Genomic DNA, 17,025 nt, shown 5'->3' on the forward strand with positions numbered 1-17,025 from the left:
CAAATCAAATCAACTTTCACATCAAAGAATGTGGTGTCCACTACAAGGCCACTACAATTGTTGCATATGGACTTATTTGGTCCATCAAGAACAAGAAGCTTCGGAGGTAATGTATATGCTTTAGTTATTGTTGATGATTTCTCTAGATACACTTGGACTTTCTTCTTAGTGCAAAAAAATTATGCATTCAAGGCGTTCAAGAAATATGCGAAGCAAATCCAAAATGAGAAATCGCTAATATTGCCTCCATAAGAAGCGACCATGGTGGAGAATTCCAAAATGCCTCCTTCGAAGAGTTTTGCGAAGAACATGGAATCTTCCATAATTTCTCGACACCAAGGACTCCTCAACAAAATGGAGTGGTGGAAAGAAAGAATAGGCCACTTGTGGAACTTGCACGAACGATGTTAAGCGACTCAAATCTTCCAAATTACTTTTGGGCGGATGCAGTAAGAACGACATGCTATGTAAGTAAAAGAATTTTCATTAGACCTATCTTGAAAAGGACTCCTTATGAACTCTTCAAAGGAAGGAAACCAAACATCTCTTAATTTCACATTTTTGGATGCAAATGCTTTCTCCTCAACAATGACAAAGACAATCTAAGTAAGTTCAACGAGAAGTCCGACGAAGGTATATTTCTTGGATATTCACTTACTAGTAAAGCATTTAGAATATATAATAAAAGAACTTTAAAAATTTAAGAATCTATGCATGTTACTTTCGATGAATCTAACCCCTTAAAGGAGGATATTATTTTCTGTGATGATGACGACGATATTGTAGAAGTTCCTCAAAAAGATACTTCAAGTGGAAACAATAATGATCAACCAGAACATCAAGATGAGCAAAAAAACAAATGATAATGATCTACCTAAGGAATTGAGAACTCATCGGGATCATCCAATTGATAAAGTCATTGGTGATATTAGTCAAGGCGTTGCAACAAGATTAAATCTCAAAGATGCATGCTTAAATATGGCTTTTGTCTCACAAACTGAACCTTCCAAAGTTGATGAAGCCTTAGGTGACGACCAATGGATAATTGTTATGCAAGAAGAGTTAAACCAATTCGAAAGGAATCAAGTTTGGGAACTTGTCCCTAGGCCAAGTGATAAACACATCATAGGTACCAGATGTGTGTTTAAGAACAAGCTTGATGAGAATGGTATAATTGTTCGAAACAAAGCAAGATTGGTGGCCCAAGGATACAATCAAGAGGAAGGCATTGGTTTTGAAGAAACATTCACTTCAGTTGCAAGGTTAGAAGCTATCAGTTTATTACTTGCTTATGCATGTTCATTAAATTTTCAATTATTTCAAATGGATGTCAAGAGCGCATTCTTGAATGCCTACATCAATGAAGAAGCCTATGTCAAACAACCCCCAGGGTTTGAAGACTTTAAAAATCCTTCACATGTTTTCAAATTGAGGAAAGCTCTTTATGGCCTAAAGCAAACACCTAGAGCATGGTATGATCTTCTCATCAACTTTATTTGTGAAAAGGGATTTGAAAAAGGTAAAATCGATAAAACCCTGTTTATTAAGAAAATTAAAGGTAACACTTTATTGGTTCAAGTCTACGTTGACGACATCATATTCGGCTCAATAAACAAAGACATGTGTGAAGAATTTTCATCAATGATGCAAGGAGAATTCGAGATGTCCATGATGGGTAAAATGAATTATTTTCTTGGATTTCAAATTAAGCAAATGAAGGATGGCATCTTCATCAACCAATCAAAGTACTGCAAAGAGTTGTTAAAAAGATTCGACATGGATAGTTGCAAGGCAATGTCTACTTCGATGGGATCCATATCTTATGTTAATCAAGATGAATCAGGTGTTTCAATTGATATAACAAAGTATCGAGGTATGATTGGTTCCTTACTTTATTTGAAGGCAAGTCGTCCTGATATTATGTTCAGTGTGTGTCTCTGTGCTCGTTTTCAAGCCAATCCAAAAGAATCACATCTCACGGCTGTTAAGAGGATCATGAAGTATCTCAAGGGAACAACAAATGTTGGCTTATGGTATCCTAAAGGTAGTATTTGCAATTTAGTTGGTTATTTTGATGTTGATTATGCAGGAAGTAAAGCTGATCAAAAAAGTACCAGTGGTACATGTCACATCCTTGGAAATGCATTAGTATCTTTGGCTTGCAAGAAACAAGCGTGTGTTCCTCTTAACACTGCCGAAGCGGAATACATAGCAGCATGCAGCTGTTGTGCTCAAATACTTTGGCTTAAGCAACAACTTCGTGACTACGGACTTGATCTTGGATGCATTCCTCTTCGTTGTGGCAACACAAGTGTGATAAACATTACAAAGAATCCGGTCATGCATTCAAGAACCAAACATATTGACATTCAGCATCACTTTCTTCATGACCACGTGATTCAAGGAGATGTCAAAGTCACATTTATGGATACTCATAATCAACTTGCTGACATCTTCACAAAACCTTTGGCACGAGAACCGTTTTACAAAATTCGAAGGGAACTTGGGATTCTAGATGAGTGTGACATATAATTTGTCAAAAACATATCAATAATCAAAGGTGCACATACATTTCCAACTCATCTATTTACATTTGCAATTTATTTCATGGCTCTCTACTTCTACTCCATTCTTTTACATGATCATTGGGTGTAATTTGCATGAATCTTTGTTTAAAATATGTGTTTTTTTTTAGCTTTTTTCACTGAGTAAATCGATTTACTCATGATGTAAATAGATTTACCCATAAAACAGTAACACTGGTTTTTGTATTTGGCATATTTGGCACTGAGTAAATCGATTTACCCATGATGTAAATCGATTTACCCATAAAACTATAGAATTGTTTTTTCGTGTTTGGCATATTTTGGTCTAGGTAAATCAATTTACCCATGATGTAAATCGATTTACCCCTGAAACTTTTCTCTTTTTGTGCTTTCTGGCCGTATGGTAATCGATTTACCTATGGGGTAAATCGATTTACCCCTGCGTGTTCAGATTTTTTTTCTTTTCTTTTACTTTGGTTGGTCCAATCACATCGCTTCTCTCTCCCATTTAAAAGCAAATTTTTCTCACAAAACCTCGCTTTAACCTAGCATCCAGAATCTGTCTCCTTGGTGCTCTCACCTCAAAAAAAAATCATCTTCTCCAAATCACCCAAAACCTTCATTAAAGCTTATCTCCATCATCTCCTAACCTTTACTCATGGCATCAAAACTTAAGAGGAAAGCTGGAACTGCTGGAAAAGGGAAAGAAAAAGCTTCGTTATCATCCATGGATGTTAAACATTTCTTCAAAGATCACACCCCGGAGGAATTGGAGAGGTATCGAAAGTTTTATCAAAAGAAGATTGTTCAAACTCCAAAATTCGGTGATCTCTCTTCCTTTCCTGAAGAATGCTTTAATTTTCAAGATAAATTAATGTCTCTAGGTTTAGGGGCTCTCATAACTTCTTCTGGACCCTATTATCCAGATTTAGTGAGAATGTTTTATTGCAACATGTGCATTGAGAATGGAAAATTTGTTTCACATGTTAGAGGGAAAAAGATTACCTTGACCCCTAAGAGACTTGGTTAAATTTTGGACATTCCCTCGGGTGGTCACATGTTATATGATCCGGAGGATGAAGTATGGAATGATTATAATAAAAGAGAATTTTATTTTCGCTCAAGTAGGATATCGGAAGGCGAATATCATGAAAAAATGGTTGAATCTCATGGTGGGGAAGAACCACCAAAGGATTTTTGGAGTGCTGGAAATTTTTTCATCAATGATAGACTGCTTCATTATTTCTTGGCTTATGTTATGCTTCCTAGAAATTCAAATCATTGCACTGTTACAGATACGGAAATGCAAGCATTGTATGCTATTAAGAATGACATTACGCTTAATTGGTCACGTCTCATTCTTCACCATATAATTACTCACACCAACAGGTTTAAGTCTCTTCCTTATGCTTGGTTCATCACTCGTATTATGCAGTATTTTAATGTTGATTTTAGTGATGTTGAGTATTGTCTTATGGATATAAGAAGTCACAAAATCTCTATCAATAATGTGGACAAGCGGATGAGCTATCGGTATAATCCAAAAACTAAGTCGGTTTTGTTTATTGGTGGCAATAATGAAGAAAATGAAGAGATTCCTCAAGAAGGAAATGGTGGTGAAGATGTTCCTCATCCAAATGTTCCTCCTCCAAGTGGTTTCAGTAACCAAGACCTCTTTAACTTCATGACATCTCAATTTTCCAACCTTAACACATCTATCAATGACCAATGGATTTCGGTAAATAATCAAATTGCGCTAAATCGTGAAGCCACCACCAACCGCATAAACCTTTTTCAAACCGACATGAATCAACACTTCTCTTATCTCTACTCGCATCTCAATATCCTTCCATATGATCCAAATAACCCGGCTGCTCCCGCTCCTATATTTACGCCCATTCAACAACAATTTCCATACCAAGGCAACAACTACACCGACACCAACAATGACATGAACCAACCTTAAGTGTTTTTCTGTTTGTGTGTATTATTCTTGTTATAGGTTGCTAATAGAACATTTGGTTTCATTATATTTTAATTATGTCTAATATTTGAACTATTTTGGTGTAAGGTACTTAGTACCACAACTTTTTTTGTTTGCATTATTTATGATCTCAATTTTGGAATGCATGAGGCTGTTTTTACTAGTTATGTTGTATATTCTATTTTATTTTTGTCATGTGATTATCTTTCACCCATCTTTCCCTTCTTTTTTATAATGTCAAAGGGGGAGAAAGGTGTTATGAATTATGCTTGTATGCTTGTGAATTTCCTAAGGTACAAATGATACAAATCTCCTTTAAGATGATCAAGTCAACATGATCATAAGCTTCTCAAATTTATGGGGAGTTATTCATCTCAGGGGGAGAAATTTTCATTTCCGGAAATTGCAACGCATCAAAGAGGATTATTTGTCATCATCAAAAAGGGGGAGAATGTGAAGTCAAGCTTCTCTATGATGAATGTATTTTGATGAAGACAAAACTTCAAGCAATAAGAAGGCAAAGATTTTAATAAATAGTAAAGCATCTTGATTCAAGAAGTTAAGCTTTTCATTTCAAGAAGGTATAATGAGAATACTTACCTTCACTAAAGCCTTAGATGCTCAAGTATTCATATGGTTATTGCATAACTTTTCATATTGCATGGAAAATGTCTTAGAATCATATTTCTCATTTTCAAACTGGGTAAATAGATTTACCTTTAAGGGAAATCGATTTACCACTGAAGCTTACATATTTTTTAAAAGCAAAAATTAATTTTTTTCACTTAGGTAAATCGATTTACCACTTAGGGAAATCGATTTACCACTGGAGCATTACTTTTCCAGAAGCAAAATTTTAAGTTTTTTAACTAGGTAAATCGATTTACCTCTTAGGAAAATCGATTTACCACTGAAAGATTTTGATTTTTTTTAAATGTTGCAACAGGGAAATCGATTTACCACTGTGCGTTTCTGAAAAATCAGTGGTTGTTCATACACCTCTTCATGCACCATTTCATGGAATCTTTTCAATTCATCTTTGACAATTGTTCATGATTCTTTCAAAACATTACCATGTTTCATTTGAGGTGTTATGTGCATATAAATTCATGATCTTTCAGATTCAAATTTCACCTCTTCCAATCAATCTCTTAGAATTTTCAGAATTCACACTTATTGTTTTAAACCTTCTTTCAAGATATTTTTTGCATATTTTCATATCATTCAAATCAGAAAATTCTTGAGCAATCTAATATCTTTGTGTTGTGAATTATTTTCATTGGAAGAGAAGATCAAGCAAATTGATATATCACTTAGTGTGATCATTATACCACAAACTTTACATTCAAACCATTGTTGTAATCCATATCTTATTTTTTAGAGTTTGTTGAAAAATAAGATTGTGTGTTTTGTAAACACCTTGCTGTCCAGGATTGTTGGAAGCAAGAGAGTTGAGTTTGAGAGGATTGTTCTCATATCAACTTGGTGAATCACAAGAGGTTGTTCTTGGTGATTGTGTATGTCTTGTATAAGTCATAACAGATAGTGAAATCTATTTCATGTTGAAAAGGGATTGGAGTACTCTCGGGGAACCAGGATATTTCTTCGTGTTCTTTACCTTTCCGCACTCTTACCTTCATCGCTTAACATAACCAGAAAAGTAACAACAAAGTTTTTCATAAACCGGAAAAAGTGTTCAAAGATCCTAATTCACACCCCCCCCCCCTCTTAGGCGCTACTCAAATAACAATTGGCATCAGAGCAGGTTTTGGTAACTTGCTCCACTGATCCAGACGATGGCTTCCGCAAGCGCAAATCCGGTTTTTAAAGATGGAGGTAGTAGCAACAAACCACCTCTATTTTCTGGAGAATATTTTGACTTTTGGAAAATCCGCATGAAAGCACACTTGGAAGCACAAGGAGATGGTATATGGGAAACCGTTGAAAATTGTCCGCATAATCCTATGAGTGTGGTCAACGGTGTTGGCACTCCGAAGGTTAAAACTTCGTATGATGAAGATGATAAGAAAAGAATACTTAATGAAAAGAAAGGTATAAATATTCTTCAAAGTGTATTAAGTATGGATGAGTTCTTCCGCATATCTTAATGTAAATCGGCAAAAGAAATTTGGGACACTTTGATGGAGACTCACGAAGGAACCGCTGAAGTTAAAAGATCCAGATTAAACACATTGAGTTAAGAATATGAAATATTCAGAATGCATCCCGAAGAATCCATTGTTGTATTACAGAAAAGATTTGTTCTTGGTGATTGTGTCTGTCTTGTATAAGTCATAACAGATAGTGAAATCTCTTTCATATTGAAAGGGGACTGAAGTACTCTCGGGGAACCAGAATATTTCTTTGTGTTCTTTACCTTTCCGCTCTCTTACGTTCATCGCTTAACATAACCAGAAAAGTAAGAACAAAGTTTTTCATAAACCGGAAAAAGTGTTCAAAAATCCTAATTCACCCCCTCTTAGGTGCTACTCAAATAACACTTAATGATGTGAAATGGCTAGATATCTATTATTTCCTTTTTTGAACTTATAATCAATTATATTTGAAGTATCTAATTGATTGACATTAGGTGTTAATCGATTAGATTGTCTTAAAAATCTTTAAAATTAATTTTGTTTTTGATCCAACATCTAGCCTATAAATAGAGGTCCCTTCCCTCATTTCAAACCATCCAGAATCGTCTTTTGACACTTCACACAGTTTCTCTCTCTCTCTCTCTCTCTCTAAACTTTTTCTTTTACTTTCTCTCACTAATATTTTAGCTGAAGTGTTTTTGCGAGAAAGTTCTTTTGTAAGTGAGGATAAATTGTAATTATGAAATGTAGAATTTTAAAATTCACCAAGGGAATTTTTGTTTATATCTTAGTTGAATATTATCCATTTAGGGATTGTTTGGATTAGAATCCGAACCCGTAAAAGCTTTTGGTTTGAGGATTGTATGATCAACCCCTTGTTTAGGTTCAAAATTACCTCGTGGTAAAATATCTTTAGGTTTCTAGTTATCTCGTGGTAAAACCAATGATAGGTAAAACTTAGTCCAATATTAAAATCTTGGATGAGGTTCGAGATTATACTGGTATTAAAATCTCCCAAATTATTAGTTAGCCCGTGTAAAACCAAGGCTTAAGGTTCGTGAGCTCAGTTCGTGGTAAAAGGTTAAGAAGTTGTTTAGAAGATTGAAGACGAACCACTCCAAGATTATCGTGAAAAAATGACTAACCTCTTCGATCTACCGTTTGTGGAAATATGACTAATTGATTCAATCCACCGCTTGGAAGAGAAGACTCAAACTGCTAAATTCTAAGTCTTGTTGTTTTGGTTGGAACTCAACTGATTTCTTTGTATAAGGGAGTTCGCAAGTGTTACCTACTAAGAGCTCCTAAAGTTTATTGGATACTCTCAAAATCAATTCTTAGGGAGAGGAGTAAGTTTTTTTTCTTGTTTGATTGAACCTTTATAATTTTTGATGTTTTCTCTTTCCCTTAAACTCTTTAATTTCTGCAATTTATATTCCGCAATTTGTTTTTCCACAGTTTAATACTTAAACGTTTTCAAAATGATTTTAAACTTTTATTATCATCAGAGTATGTCAGGTATACCCTAAAAAGGCCATATTTCCCAAAAGTTAGTTTGTTCTCATAATATGAATAAAATAGAAAAATTCCCTCAGCCAAGCTCACTGGTGTGTTTTAATTTATGTGTTATGAGCTGCCTCAAATTGAGCGTTCATGTGTTTCAAAAGCTAAAATCCAATTATTATAGTCAAGTCTATAATAGAATTGATATCTTTGAGGGAAAATCTAGTTGCGTTTTCACAAAACTTTTGGACTCAATGAGTACTTGACGAATTAACCTTGAGTTGAAATGACCATGGATTCTCATATGAGTATATGTGGTTTCACTTTTTAAAAAAAATCTCTGATAGTTATAGGTTTGTTAAAACTATTTCCATGCAAGCCAAGTTGCTTAAAGACAAACAACGATATAAGATATAAGTATGGGGGATTTTGATCAATAATATTTTAATTGTTTCTAGTTAGGTGTTCTCATAAGTTTTTTATCTTATTTTGTGTGATTTACTATCAAATTTTGTTGTTTTGTCTATGTTTCAGACACATGAAGAAAATGGAACTGAATACTGATGACCGGAGAAAAAGAAGCACTAATTTGGCAAAAAATCAAAAGAAATTAGAGGTGATCCGTAATAGTGTGGTATGCCCAGAGACTTCTAGTGGCTTTTGGAGTTTCTTCCATTTTCTTTTGGTGTGTCATTATTGTTGCTTGTGTGTAACAATCCTAACTTTAAATACAAATATGTTTGTAGAATAAATATTCAATACCTCCTTACAAATCCATTATAAAAAGGGGATTTCTTAACGCATCCCATAAGTTGCTTAGGCACTGCGTAAAAATACTTAAATGCTCTTAGATTTTAAAAACGCATCTCCGAACACATTTAATTTTAACTTAACACTAAAATATTTCAGAGGTGCATCTCCAAAAGGTATTGGAGCTTGATTTCCTAAAAAAGATATATATAGATATTGACACGATTTAAGTTCCGCTACCTTCCAAAAATGCATCTTCCATATATTTTAATATTAAAATTGGTGCATCCAAAAATTATGTATCTCCAAGATCTATAGACATTTAAGTATTTTAAATTTTCACATGGTATGTAAGTAATTTCCTATATAAAAAATTCATTGTGTAAAAGTCAAACACATTGTGTAAAAGTCAATTAACTTTAGAGTGTATATATCTTTTTAGAATGGATATTGTGTAACAGTGAACTCTGGATACATCTTTTTAGAATGGTTAGATATGTAAGTTAAATCTATAAGGATTGAAGAGCTTGACGTTGATACAAAGATTGGAGATGATAATGATACGATAGGCCAAACCAAAAATTAATTAACAAAGATATGATTAAGAAATTAATTATATAATGTATTTGATATATGATTTTGAAAGTATCATAGATTACTCCGCATTTCATTATATATATAATGTGTGTATATAAAAGCATTCTAGTCTCAATATTTTAGAATGTGAATAGCATTTTTGTCCATACAAGAGATTTCTAAAGGTGGAAAAGAATTTCATCAAAAAAATCATCATTACCAGGTTGTTCACAATCATATTCCATAATGATGATTTAGAGCACTTCAAGAAATAAAACCTCGTACCAAGCCAGGTGATTGTTTTTTCTTTTAAAGAATGCATAAATTCACATTTGTCCCTTAATAACTACAAATATGCCCAAGGGCTAGAATATCATTTTTTTTCTTACTTATGAATCAAGACGAAGGCATTTCCAAAAACATGTTCACCGAAAAAATTCCATGCTTAAAGTGGACATATAATCAAGACAAAGAAACAGCCACTGCAACAAAAGCATAGTACAAGAACATGATTCTGGACACCTATTTAAGTAACAACTAATTCAGTTATTAATGATGTTCCAAAAGAAAACTGGGTAACAAAATTTCCAAGGAAGTTGAATTGGAGTACTAAGAGCCTCCAAAGGATCCTAGCAAATGATAGTACAAGACAAGCAATATGCACCGGTCCAAATATCAACCAGTATATCCACATAAGCTGGAAAATTTTACAATTTACACTGTAAATCAGTGAACTCTGAAATTAATCCTATATTGTTGGACCCCATTCCATGATCTCTCTAACTAAAACTCTGGTAAAGTTACCACAAAAATATGGAGAAAAACTCTGCTAAGGTAGTATATGGTGGATGATAGTAAAAGAATTTGCCAGTCAAACCTAAACAATAAAGAAGCAAACAGATCAATCTGCTTCTGACCTGCCAAATGACTTGTCTGTACGATGACCAACAATTACGAAGGTATATTAAATTAATTTGGTAAATTTCTTTACAAAATATACAGACATACTTAAAAGGCAAGACGATATCATAAACTTGCAGATCAATGTTCTTGCTTAACTCTTGCCTTTAATATTCCAGGGAGTGGAGGTGATGTGGGAGGCCTAGTTGACACGCTTGAAACTGAAGGACGAACCTGTGACCGCATGCCTGACATGCTAGAACCTTCACCTGCATCTGTAACATTGTGTGTAACGGTATCACTCTGAGGTCTATCGCCAAATTCCATTGCCTTTAGCACATAATTGTCGTCATGCAACTCAAAGGGAGTACTGCAGAGAGATAAGAGAGAGTAAACATAAATAAGTTGCAGAAACATCTCACAGCAAAGACAAACGCAACACACCACCATAACTAGCTCCCAGAACTTCTCTACTTGAAAATTCTTTTAGTGGCCTTTATTTGGCTATAATAGGATACGCTAGTTCGAAATTCTTGACTTAACAACACTATTTAACAAGTCTTCACAATGAATAAGACAGCATACAGACCTAGATAATTACACCATAACTCACAAAGAATGGAAAGGGCAACTGAAGCTTTACCTATTAAAATCAAAATGAACAAGCTGCATGTCTTCTGATATTTCCACTTCAACAGTTGCATGAGGTCGTGTCTACAGTTTTAAAAAGCCAGAGATATGAGATTAGTCAAATAGCAATACCATACGAGCCATATCACACCCGCCAGCAAGACAAGTAAATTATTCATTAAAATTAAGTTAGAAACTTTCTTGTCCCAAGAACTTGGCAATATAGACTAATAATACAGCACTGAGGCTCAGTCTGAGCAGATATAAAGGCTAAAGGCAACCAGAGTAACTTGACCATATTTCTAGTTAATAGTGTTTAACTGTTACACACTTACATTCCATAGTCTGGCAAACCAAGTTTCAAAGGTGCCTACATTTAGTATCTGATAAAGCCTTGAATAGGATTACCTCTGGTGGAGGGAGCCTATGGGAAATCGAAAGAAAACAAAAAAGAGGCGGGGAGGTGATGGTTTACCTGTACCAGGATAAAGGGTAAAGATACACCTCCGCTAGGAGGATTTCCAGAGCTATATAATTGTTCATTTCGTTGAATAAGGTTTTGAAGACCTACAAACTTGATACAATAATACAAGCAGTTAGCAAACAGAAACTAAACACTACAAAAATCAAGTGATTATAACCAAGTGCAATTTCAAATGCAGCAAACCATTTCCAGCATCTCATTTCCGTATTAAATTTATTACTGAGTATGATGGACTTACTTGTTCCTCTAACTCCTGCAGATAGGATGATTTCCTTTCAATTCTAGTCCTGAGCCCAAGACGTTCTGTCTGTTGAATCAAATGAGGAGTTAAAATGGTCCTTTATTGTATTTTAGGATTAGCTCGGAACATCATTGCAGGTAAAGCATAAGCCACATAGCGCCAAAAAGTTACAAATCAATCAATTTTTTTTATTCAATCGTAAAATTAAGACTGGGCAAACCTTTAGCTCTTCAATATCATTCAGACTAGTACGAGGAAGACCCCTCCATTGTATTTCCTTTTTATCCTTAGAGATAATGTCCATTGCCATGAGAACATTCAGAGCATCATAGACCCTTCGCCGAATGTTTTTCTCATCGTATTGTTGCTGGCAAATGTTCATTCCCCACAAAAAGTAAGTACGCAATACTTATACAACTTAAATATCATTGTAGCAGATAATCGTGAAATTGCTTGTCAAAGAAAGAAAACCTTATCAGGGGACAAAACACTATTGATTGGATCAGCAAATTCAGCCACAAGTTCATCTGCCACCTACAGTATAAAAATAATTACATTAAAATCAAAAAATAAATGAGAAAAACAGAAATAAAAACAAGTACGAAAAACATAGACAATATGGACGAATAATCAAAGACATCATGAAATGCGAAAGTGGGCTTCAATTCCACATGTTCCCTAAACCAATAATTACCATGATCAACTTCATCTCCGAAAGCCTATCATGATGATTATCGACAAAAGTAATTTAGAAAAAAATGTAAGAACATAGATTCAAATCTGTTATCTACATTAAATCCTAAGCATATAATTCACCAAATGAAGCAAGAGATTGATTTCAACATAGCAAAAACTGACTTAGAGTAACCACCTAACCTCATTGTAAGTTGTCCTTCCCTTACTTTCCACCTTCTCACACACTGCATAGAACCAACAATAAATCAGACGCAAAACCAGAAAGAAAATAGTCAACATAACCTCAATTTTTTTTTTTTAAATGTCTATTTTACAAAGCATGGTTATCTAAACACCAAATCTATAAATTCCACAATCAGCATCTCAATACTCTGAATACTAAATACAATTTTGCTAAGCTTAAGTAAATAACTAGAAAAAATAAAACCTTTCATGCTAAATTGGCGAAGCCCTCTTCCACTTTTATCACCTCCAACAGCCCTTTGTTGACCTCTCTTTTTCTTCTTACTACTGTATTCATATCGAGTTTATGAGAACCAATTCAAACAATTTAGCATGACATGAAAATACAATGCCACAGAACTTACGCAACTACTCCCTGTGATCCAGCGTCATCATCTTGTATATCAAGATGGTTTAATTTGAGAGCAGCGTTGTCACCAGCGGCAGTCCCCGTAGACGGCAAACCGGCACTCCTGCTGGTGGAGCCTGATTGGCCAGAAATCGTTGTTCCGCAACCTAGAAGCTCGTCGTCCTCTTCGTCTACAGACGATTGCTGAGGTCGAATTCCCATCATTTATGTATTGAGGTTATGAAGAAAACCCTAATTGAGGAGCAGTTTGGATTTTGAGGTGACAAAATTGAAGTGTGAGAGAGAATTTGGAGTCTAGGGTATGGAGAATGAAGAAATTGGGAAATGAAATTGAAGAAGGGAAATGGGGGGAAAAGACGGTAAGGTATACTATGTGGTCGGGGGTGGGAGTTACCTGTGAGGGGTAAAGTAGATCCGAGGTAGAGCGGAGTTTGTTCGTAGTATCGTAATTTCTCTCCTATCCCATCCCACCTAAGTTATTTTTTTATTTTGGGTCAAACCCCGCCTCGAAGTGGTTACTTAGAATTTAATTTTTGCATTTAACATTTTTTTACTTGATATTTGGCCAATAGAATATTATTTTATTTAACATATAACTTCAAACATAATAGATGAATTGTAATGAATAGTTTTTGAATTTTTTTTTTAAAGAAAATGGTTGATTTTAAGAAAAGAGAGAAGTGATTTAATTGTGGAAGATAAATAATAAAAAAATAAAAGATAAGAGATATTAAAATTTATATCGTGATTTATATTAATTTGATATAAAATAATGTAGCTGTCGAGTCTTCAAGAATTTTTCTTTAGAGTTTGATTATTAATATGAGATTTTATCATAGGATCAACTTAAAATTTTCTTTATTTATTCAATTTATCTTATCGTCTTTATAGCAATATCAATGTTACAAGAAAATGAAACTCGTGATTTATAATTACAGTGCAATCTGATTCAAACAGTAATTACATATTTTTTATTTAAGTCTTTCGCTCTCTCAGGTTGATTAAGAGGATTCATAATCTATTAGATGGTGAATTCGCTCTATAATCAGTTAAATACGTGTTTTAATTGATTAGAGAGTAAAATTTTGCTTCGTAATTGATTTTAAGAACAATTATTAATTTTATAAAATATTTTATTTGTATGTATTACTTTAATATTTTGAGAATTATTCATACTTATTACATATTAATGATTTAAAAAGGTTAAACAACTAAGACACAGGATCATAAGCGAGCTTTTAGACATTTCACTTCCTTTGATGTTGTTCCTAGCATTTGAGTTTCTTTTTACCAACATCAGAGCCTTCTCGATTTTTAATATTCAATCTCTTTTTTATTTGATCATGTTTATGATAGTTTCGCTTTAATTTATTTTTCTTTGTCAAAATTTATTATATTTGTTAAGCACACGTAACTACAGTTTTGGGTCAGAATTTGTTCCACGTTAGTAAATGTGTGTGCTCTCTAAACACCGTCAAAATCTCGTACTTTGGGTAGGTGATATGGTAAAGACTATGGTAGTCAACATAAATTATTTCTCAACTGAGATTAAGATCTTTGAAGGTCTATTTTATTTATCTCACTTGAGTCTCGTCGCAACCAACAAGGAGCGTGAAAAAGGAAGGTTAGAAACTTGCAACATCACATCAATAAATAAAACTTTCGGCTTAAATCTCAAGTTGACTCATGGCCTTTTGATGAAGTTCTCACTTCATCGCCAAAATTAAGTAACTTATTAGATCATCTATAACTATTAAGTGCCAAATTCATGGTGCAAAATGATATTTTCCATGGCAACAAAGGCGAAGTTGGGCTAGAATAATGAGAATCGCTTATGACTTTAGTTAATGGTTGTAGGAGTCGGGAAGCAGAATCACTAATTCATAGAAAAATAACCTTTAAGCAAAATGTACATTGTTAAAGTAAGTTTAGGAATCTCCAAATGGACATAGAGTAACCAAGATTAGTGGATTTCTAAAATAGAGACTACACAATCAGTTGTTTAAGTGTACAAAATGAGTGATGGTGAGATAAAATAAAGATGTGGTTTTTTGTTAGTCGGATATTAAATAATGTCAGGTTTATACTCACATGTAATAAGTAGTTATGTTTATCATTGTATGGGCTTATACAAAGAATTTCATATTATTTAAATAAACTTAGGTCTTGTATTAAGATTAATATAGTTACTTGATGAACATATTTTGTAAGCATCAATAGACAAAAGTAAACCATTAGGCCTATCATTTACATATTAAGTAATGGGATCTTATGAAATGTTAAGGTGGAACTCTAACATGCATTTTATTCTAACACACCAGAAGGCAAAAGCTCTATAACAAAATATAAATTTATCATTATGAACCAACCTAAAACTTACAAGAGATAAAACAAAGTCAAGGTATTCCTCAACGACCCATAAAGGAATACTCTAGAGAACTATCTCACCAACAGAAAAAAGATTAAAACCCCTAAATTCGGAGAAATGGTTTTCATACTAGATAATATCATCATCATGAATGAGGTATGTCATACCCTCAAATTTACTATATCTATATCATCTTCTTAAGCCATAAACCCTAAGCATACATCTCATACATATTATCTTATATGCATTTGTACTAAATGATCACAATAATCCACAAGTCCAAGGCATGGGATTCATCTGCAAAGTCCTAAGATTCTCTGGTCATGTTGAGGTGTGCCCAAGCCACCTTTCATTTTTATTATTTTGCAAATATGTTGAACATAAATCCCCTTTATTTTTGTCCCTAGAATTTATTGGTGACTTGTTTTATTTCATTTGAATTATTTTTTATGGACTTTTGAAGTCTTGAATTTATGGACTAATGAAATCTATTTAAGTCGTGACATGTTTGAATTAGGGTTATTTAAAACCTTCCATACTTCAAACCTACCATTGGATGATCAAGTGTTCATCCATGATACTTTGAAGCATGGATATGGTGCGCCTACTTCAAATAACTTGGTTATTTAACTTGTGGATGAAGTCTTGCTTGCTAACTTGGATTCATTTGATACATTGTTGTTTCATTTGGTTTATACTAACCCACCGACACCTTATTTGAGACTAAGTCACATGTTCCTTTATTTGAGAATTTTACAATGTACACGTCACCAAACGTTTCTTTGCCCTTGACTTATGCTCATGTTAATATTTTCCTTTCTATCGAAAATCTTATCTAACATCAGGGCTTCATAATCTGAAGGTTGTCCAATCTCTTAAATTGATGAAACTCTGACAGACTTAAAGATCTTTTGTTCACGTAAAGACTTAAGGAAAAATCTCTTCATACTTGTATGAGCTTTAACGGATAATTGCTCTTGCAAAAATATGCTTTGTTAATGTGTCCAATCAAGTAAAAAGATTGTCCAACTTTCAGGTGAAAGTCTTCCAACATATCTTTTCCTTCTCTTTATATAAAGAGCAGATGAACTTGAAGAAGAGACTAATACACTGTAATACAAGACTCTGGACCTTGACATTTCAAAGAGAAGCCACTCTGCCAAATTAACTAGACTTAGAACATCTTATAAAATGTATATTTTATAAGTTCTTAAAGTCTTAAGAGTCCTAACAAATTGTATTCTATCTACACCTCTGATTACATGTCAAGTGTAGTTTTACCGAAAATATCTTAATAGTTTGTTATAGAGTCAAAAGTCTCTTGCTTTAGTGCTTGAGCATTTGAAGTCTCTTGCTTGTATGTTTGAGCATATAAGTCTCTTACTTGAGGGTCTGAGCGTTAGATGTCTCTTGCTTGTGTGCTTGATAATATAAGTCTCTTATTTGAAGGTTTGAGCATTGAAGTCTCTTGCTTGTGTGCTTCAGCATATAAATCTCTTAGTTTAGGGTTTGAGCATTGGAAGTCTCTTGTTTGTGTACTTGAGTATATAAGTTTATTACTCGAGGGTTTGGACATTGGAAGTCTCTTGCTTGGTCCTTGAGCATTTATAATCTTATTGTTTATAGTGAAAATCCCTTAGAAGTACAAGGGGACTGGAC

The 17,025-nt window shown here is 33.8% G+C and overlaps 2 protein-coding genes across 3 annotated transcripts; one reads left to right on the forward strand and one right to left on the reverse strand.

Annotated features, from left to right (window-relative positions):
- The first annotated feature begins 1,776 nt into the window (after positions 1 to 1,776).
- Positions 1,777 to 2,712, forward strand: LOC127103309 (uncharacterized mitochondrial protein AtMg00810-like). The gene is made up of 3 exons (XM_051040576.1): positions 1,777 to 2,044; positions 2,090 to 2,311; positions 2,696 to 2,712. The coding sequence occupies exons 1-3, from the start codon at positions 1,777 to 1,779 to the stop codon at positions 2,710 to 2,712; spliced, it is 507 nt and encodes a 168-aa protein (XP_050896533.1).
- A 7,414-nt stretch (positions 2,713 to 10,126) lies between these two features.
- On the reverse strand, positions 10,127 to 13,495 carry LOC127100721 (transcription factor-like protein DPB). Of its 2 annotated transcripts, XM_051037983.1 has the most exons (10): positions 12,994 to 13,495; positions 12,834 to 12,916; positions 12,587 to 12,630; positions 12,182 to 12,244; positions 11,931 to 12,077; positions 11,708 to 11,776; positions 11,461 to 11,559; positions 10,999 to 11,069; positions 10,464 to 10,725; positions 10,127 to 10,332 (listed from the first exon to the last, which is right to left on the reverse strand). In XM_051037983.1, exons 1-9 carry the CDS (start codon positions 13,200 to 13,202, stop codon positions 10,497 to 10,499), a joined length of 1,014 nt encoding a protein of 337 aa, XP_050893940.1. In that variant the 5' UTR covers positions 13,203 to 13,495; the 3' UTR covers positions 10,127 to 10,332; positions 10,464 to 10,496. The 2 variants fall into 2 exon arrangements, with proteins under 2 accessions (XP_050893940.1, XP_050893939.1); XM_051037982.1 differs by having other exon boundaries at positions 10,127 to 10,725.
- Between the last annotated feature and the right edge of the window lie 3,530 nt (positions 13,496 to 17,025).

The sequence above is a fragment of the Lathyrus oleraceus genome, chromosome 7 (assembly GCF_024323335.1).
Source record: "Lathyrus oleraceus cultivar Zhongwan6 chromosome 7, CAAS_Psat_ZW6_1.0, whole genome shotgun sequence".
Classification (NCBI taxonomy): domain Eukaryota; kingdom Viridiplantae; phylum Streptophyta; class Magnoliopsida; order Fabales; family Fabaceae; genus Lathyrus; species Lathyrus oleraceus.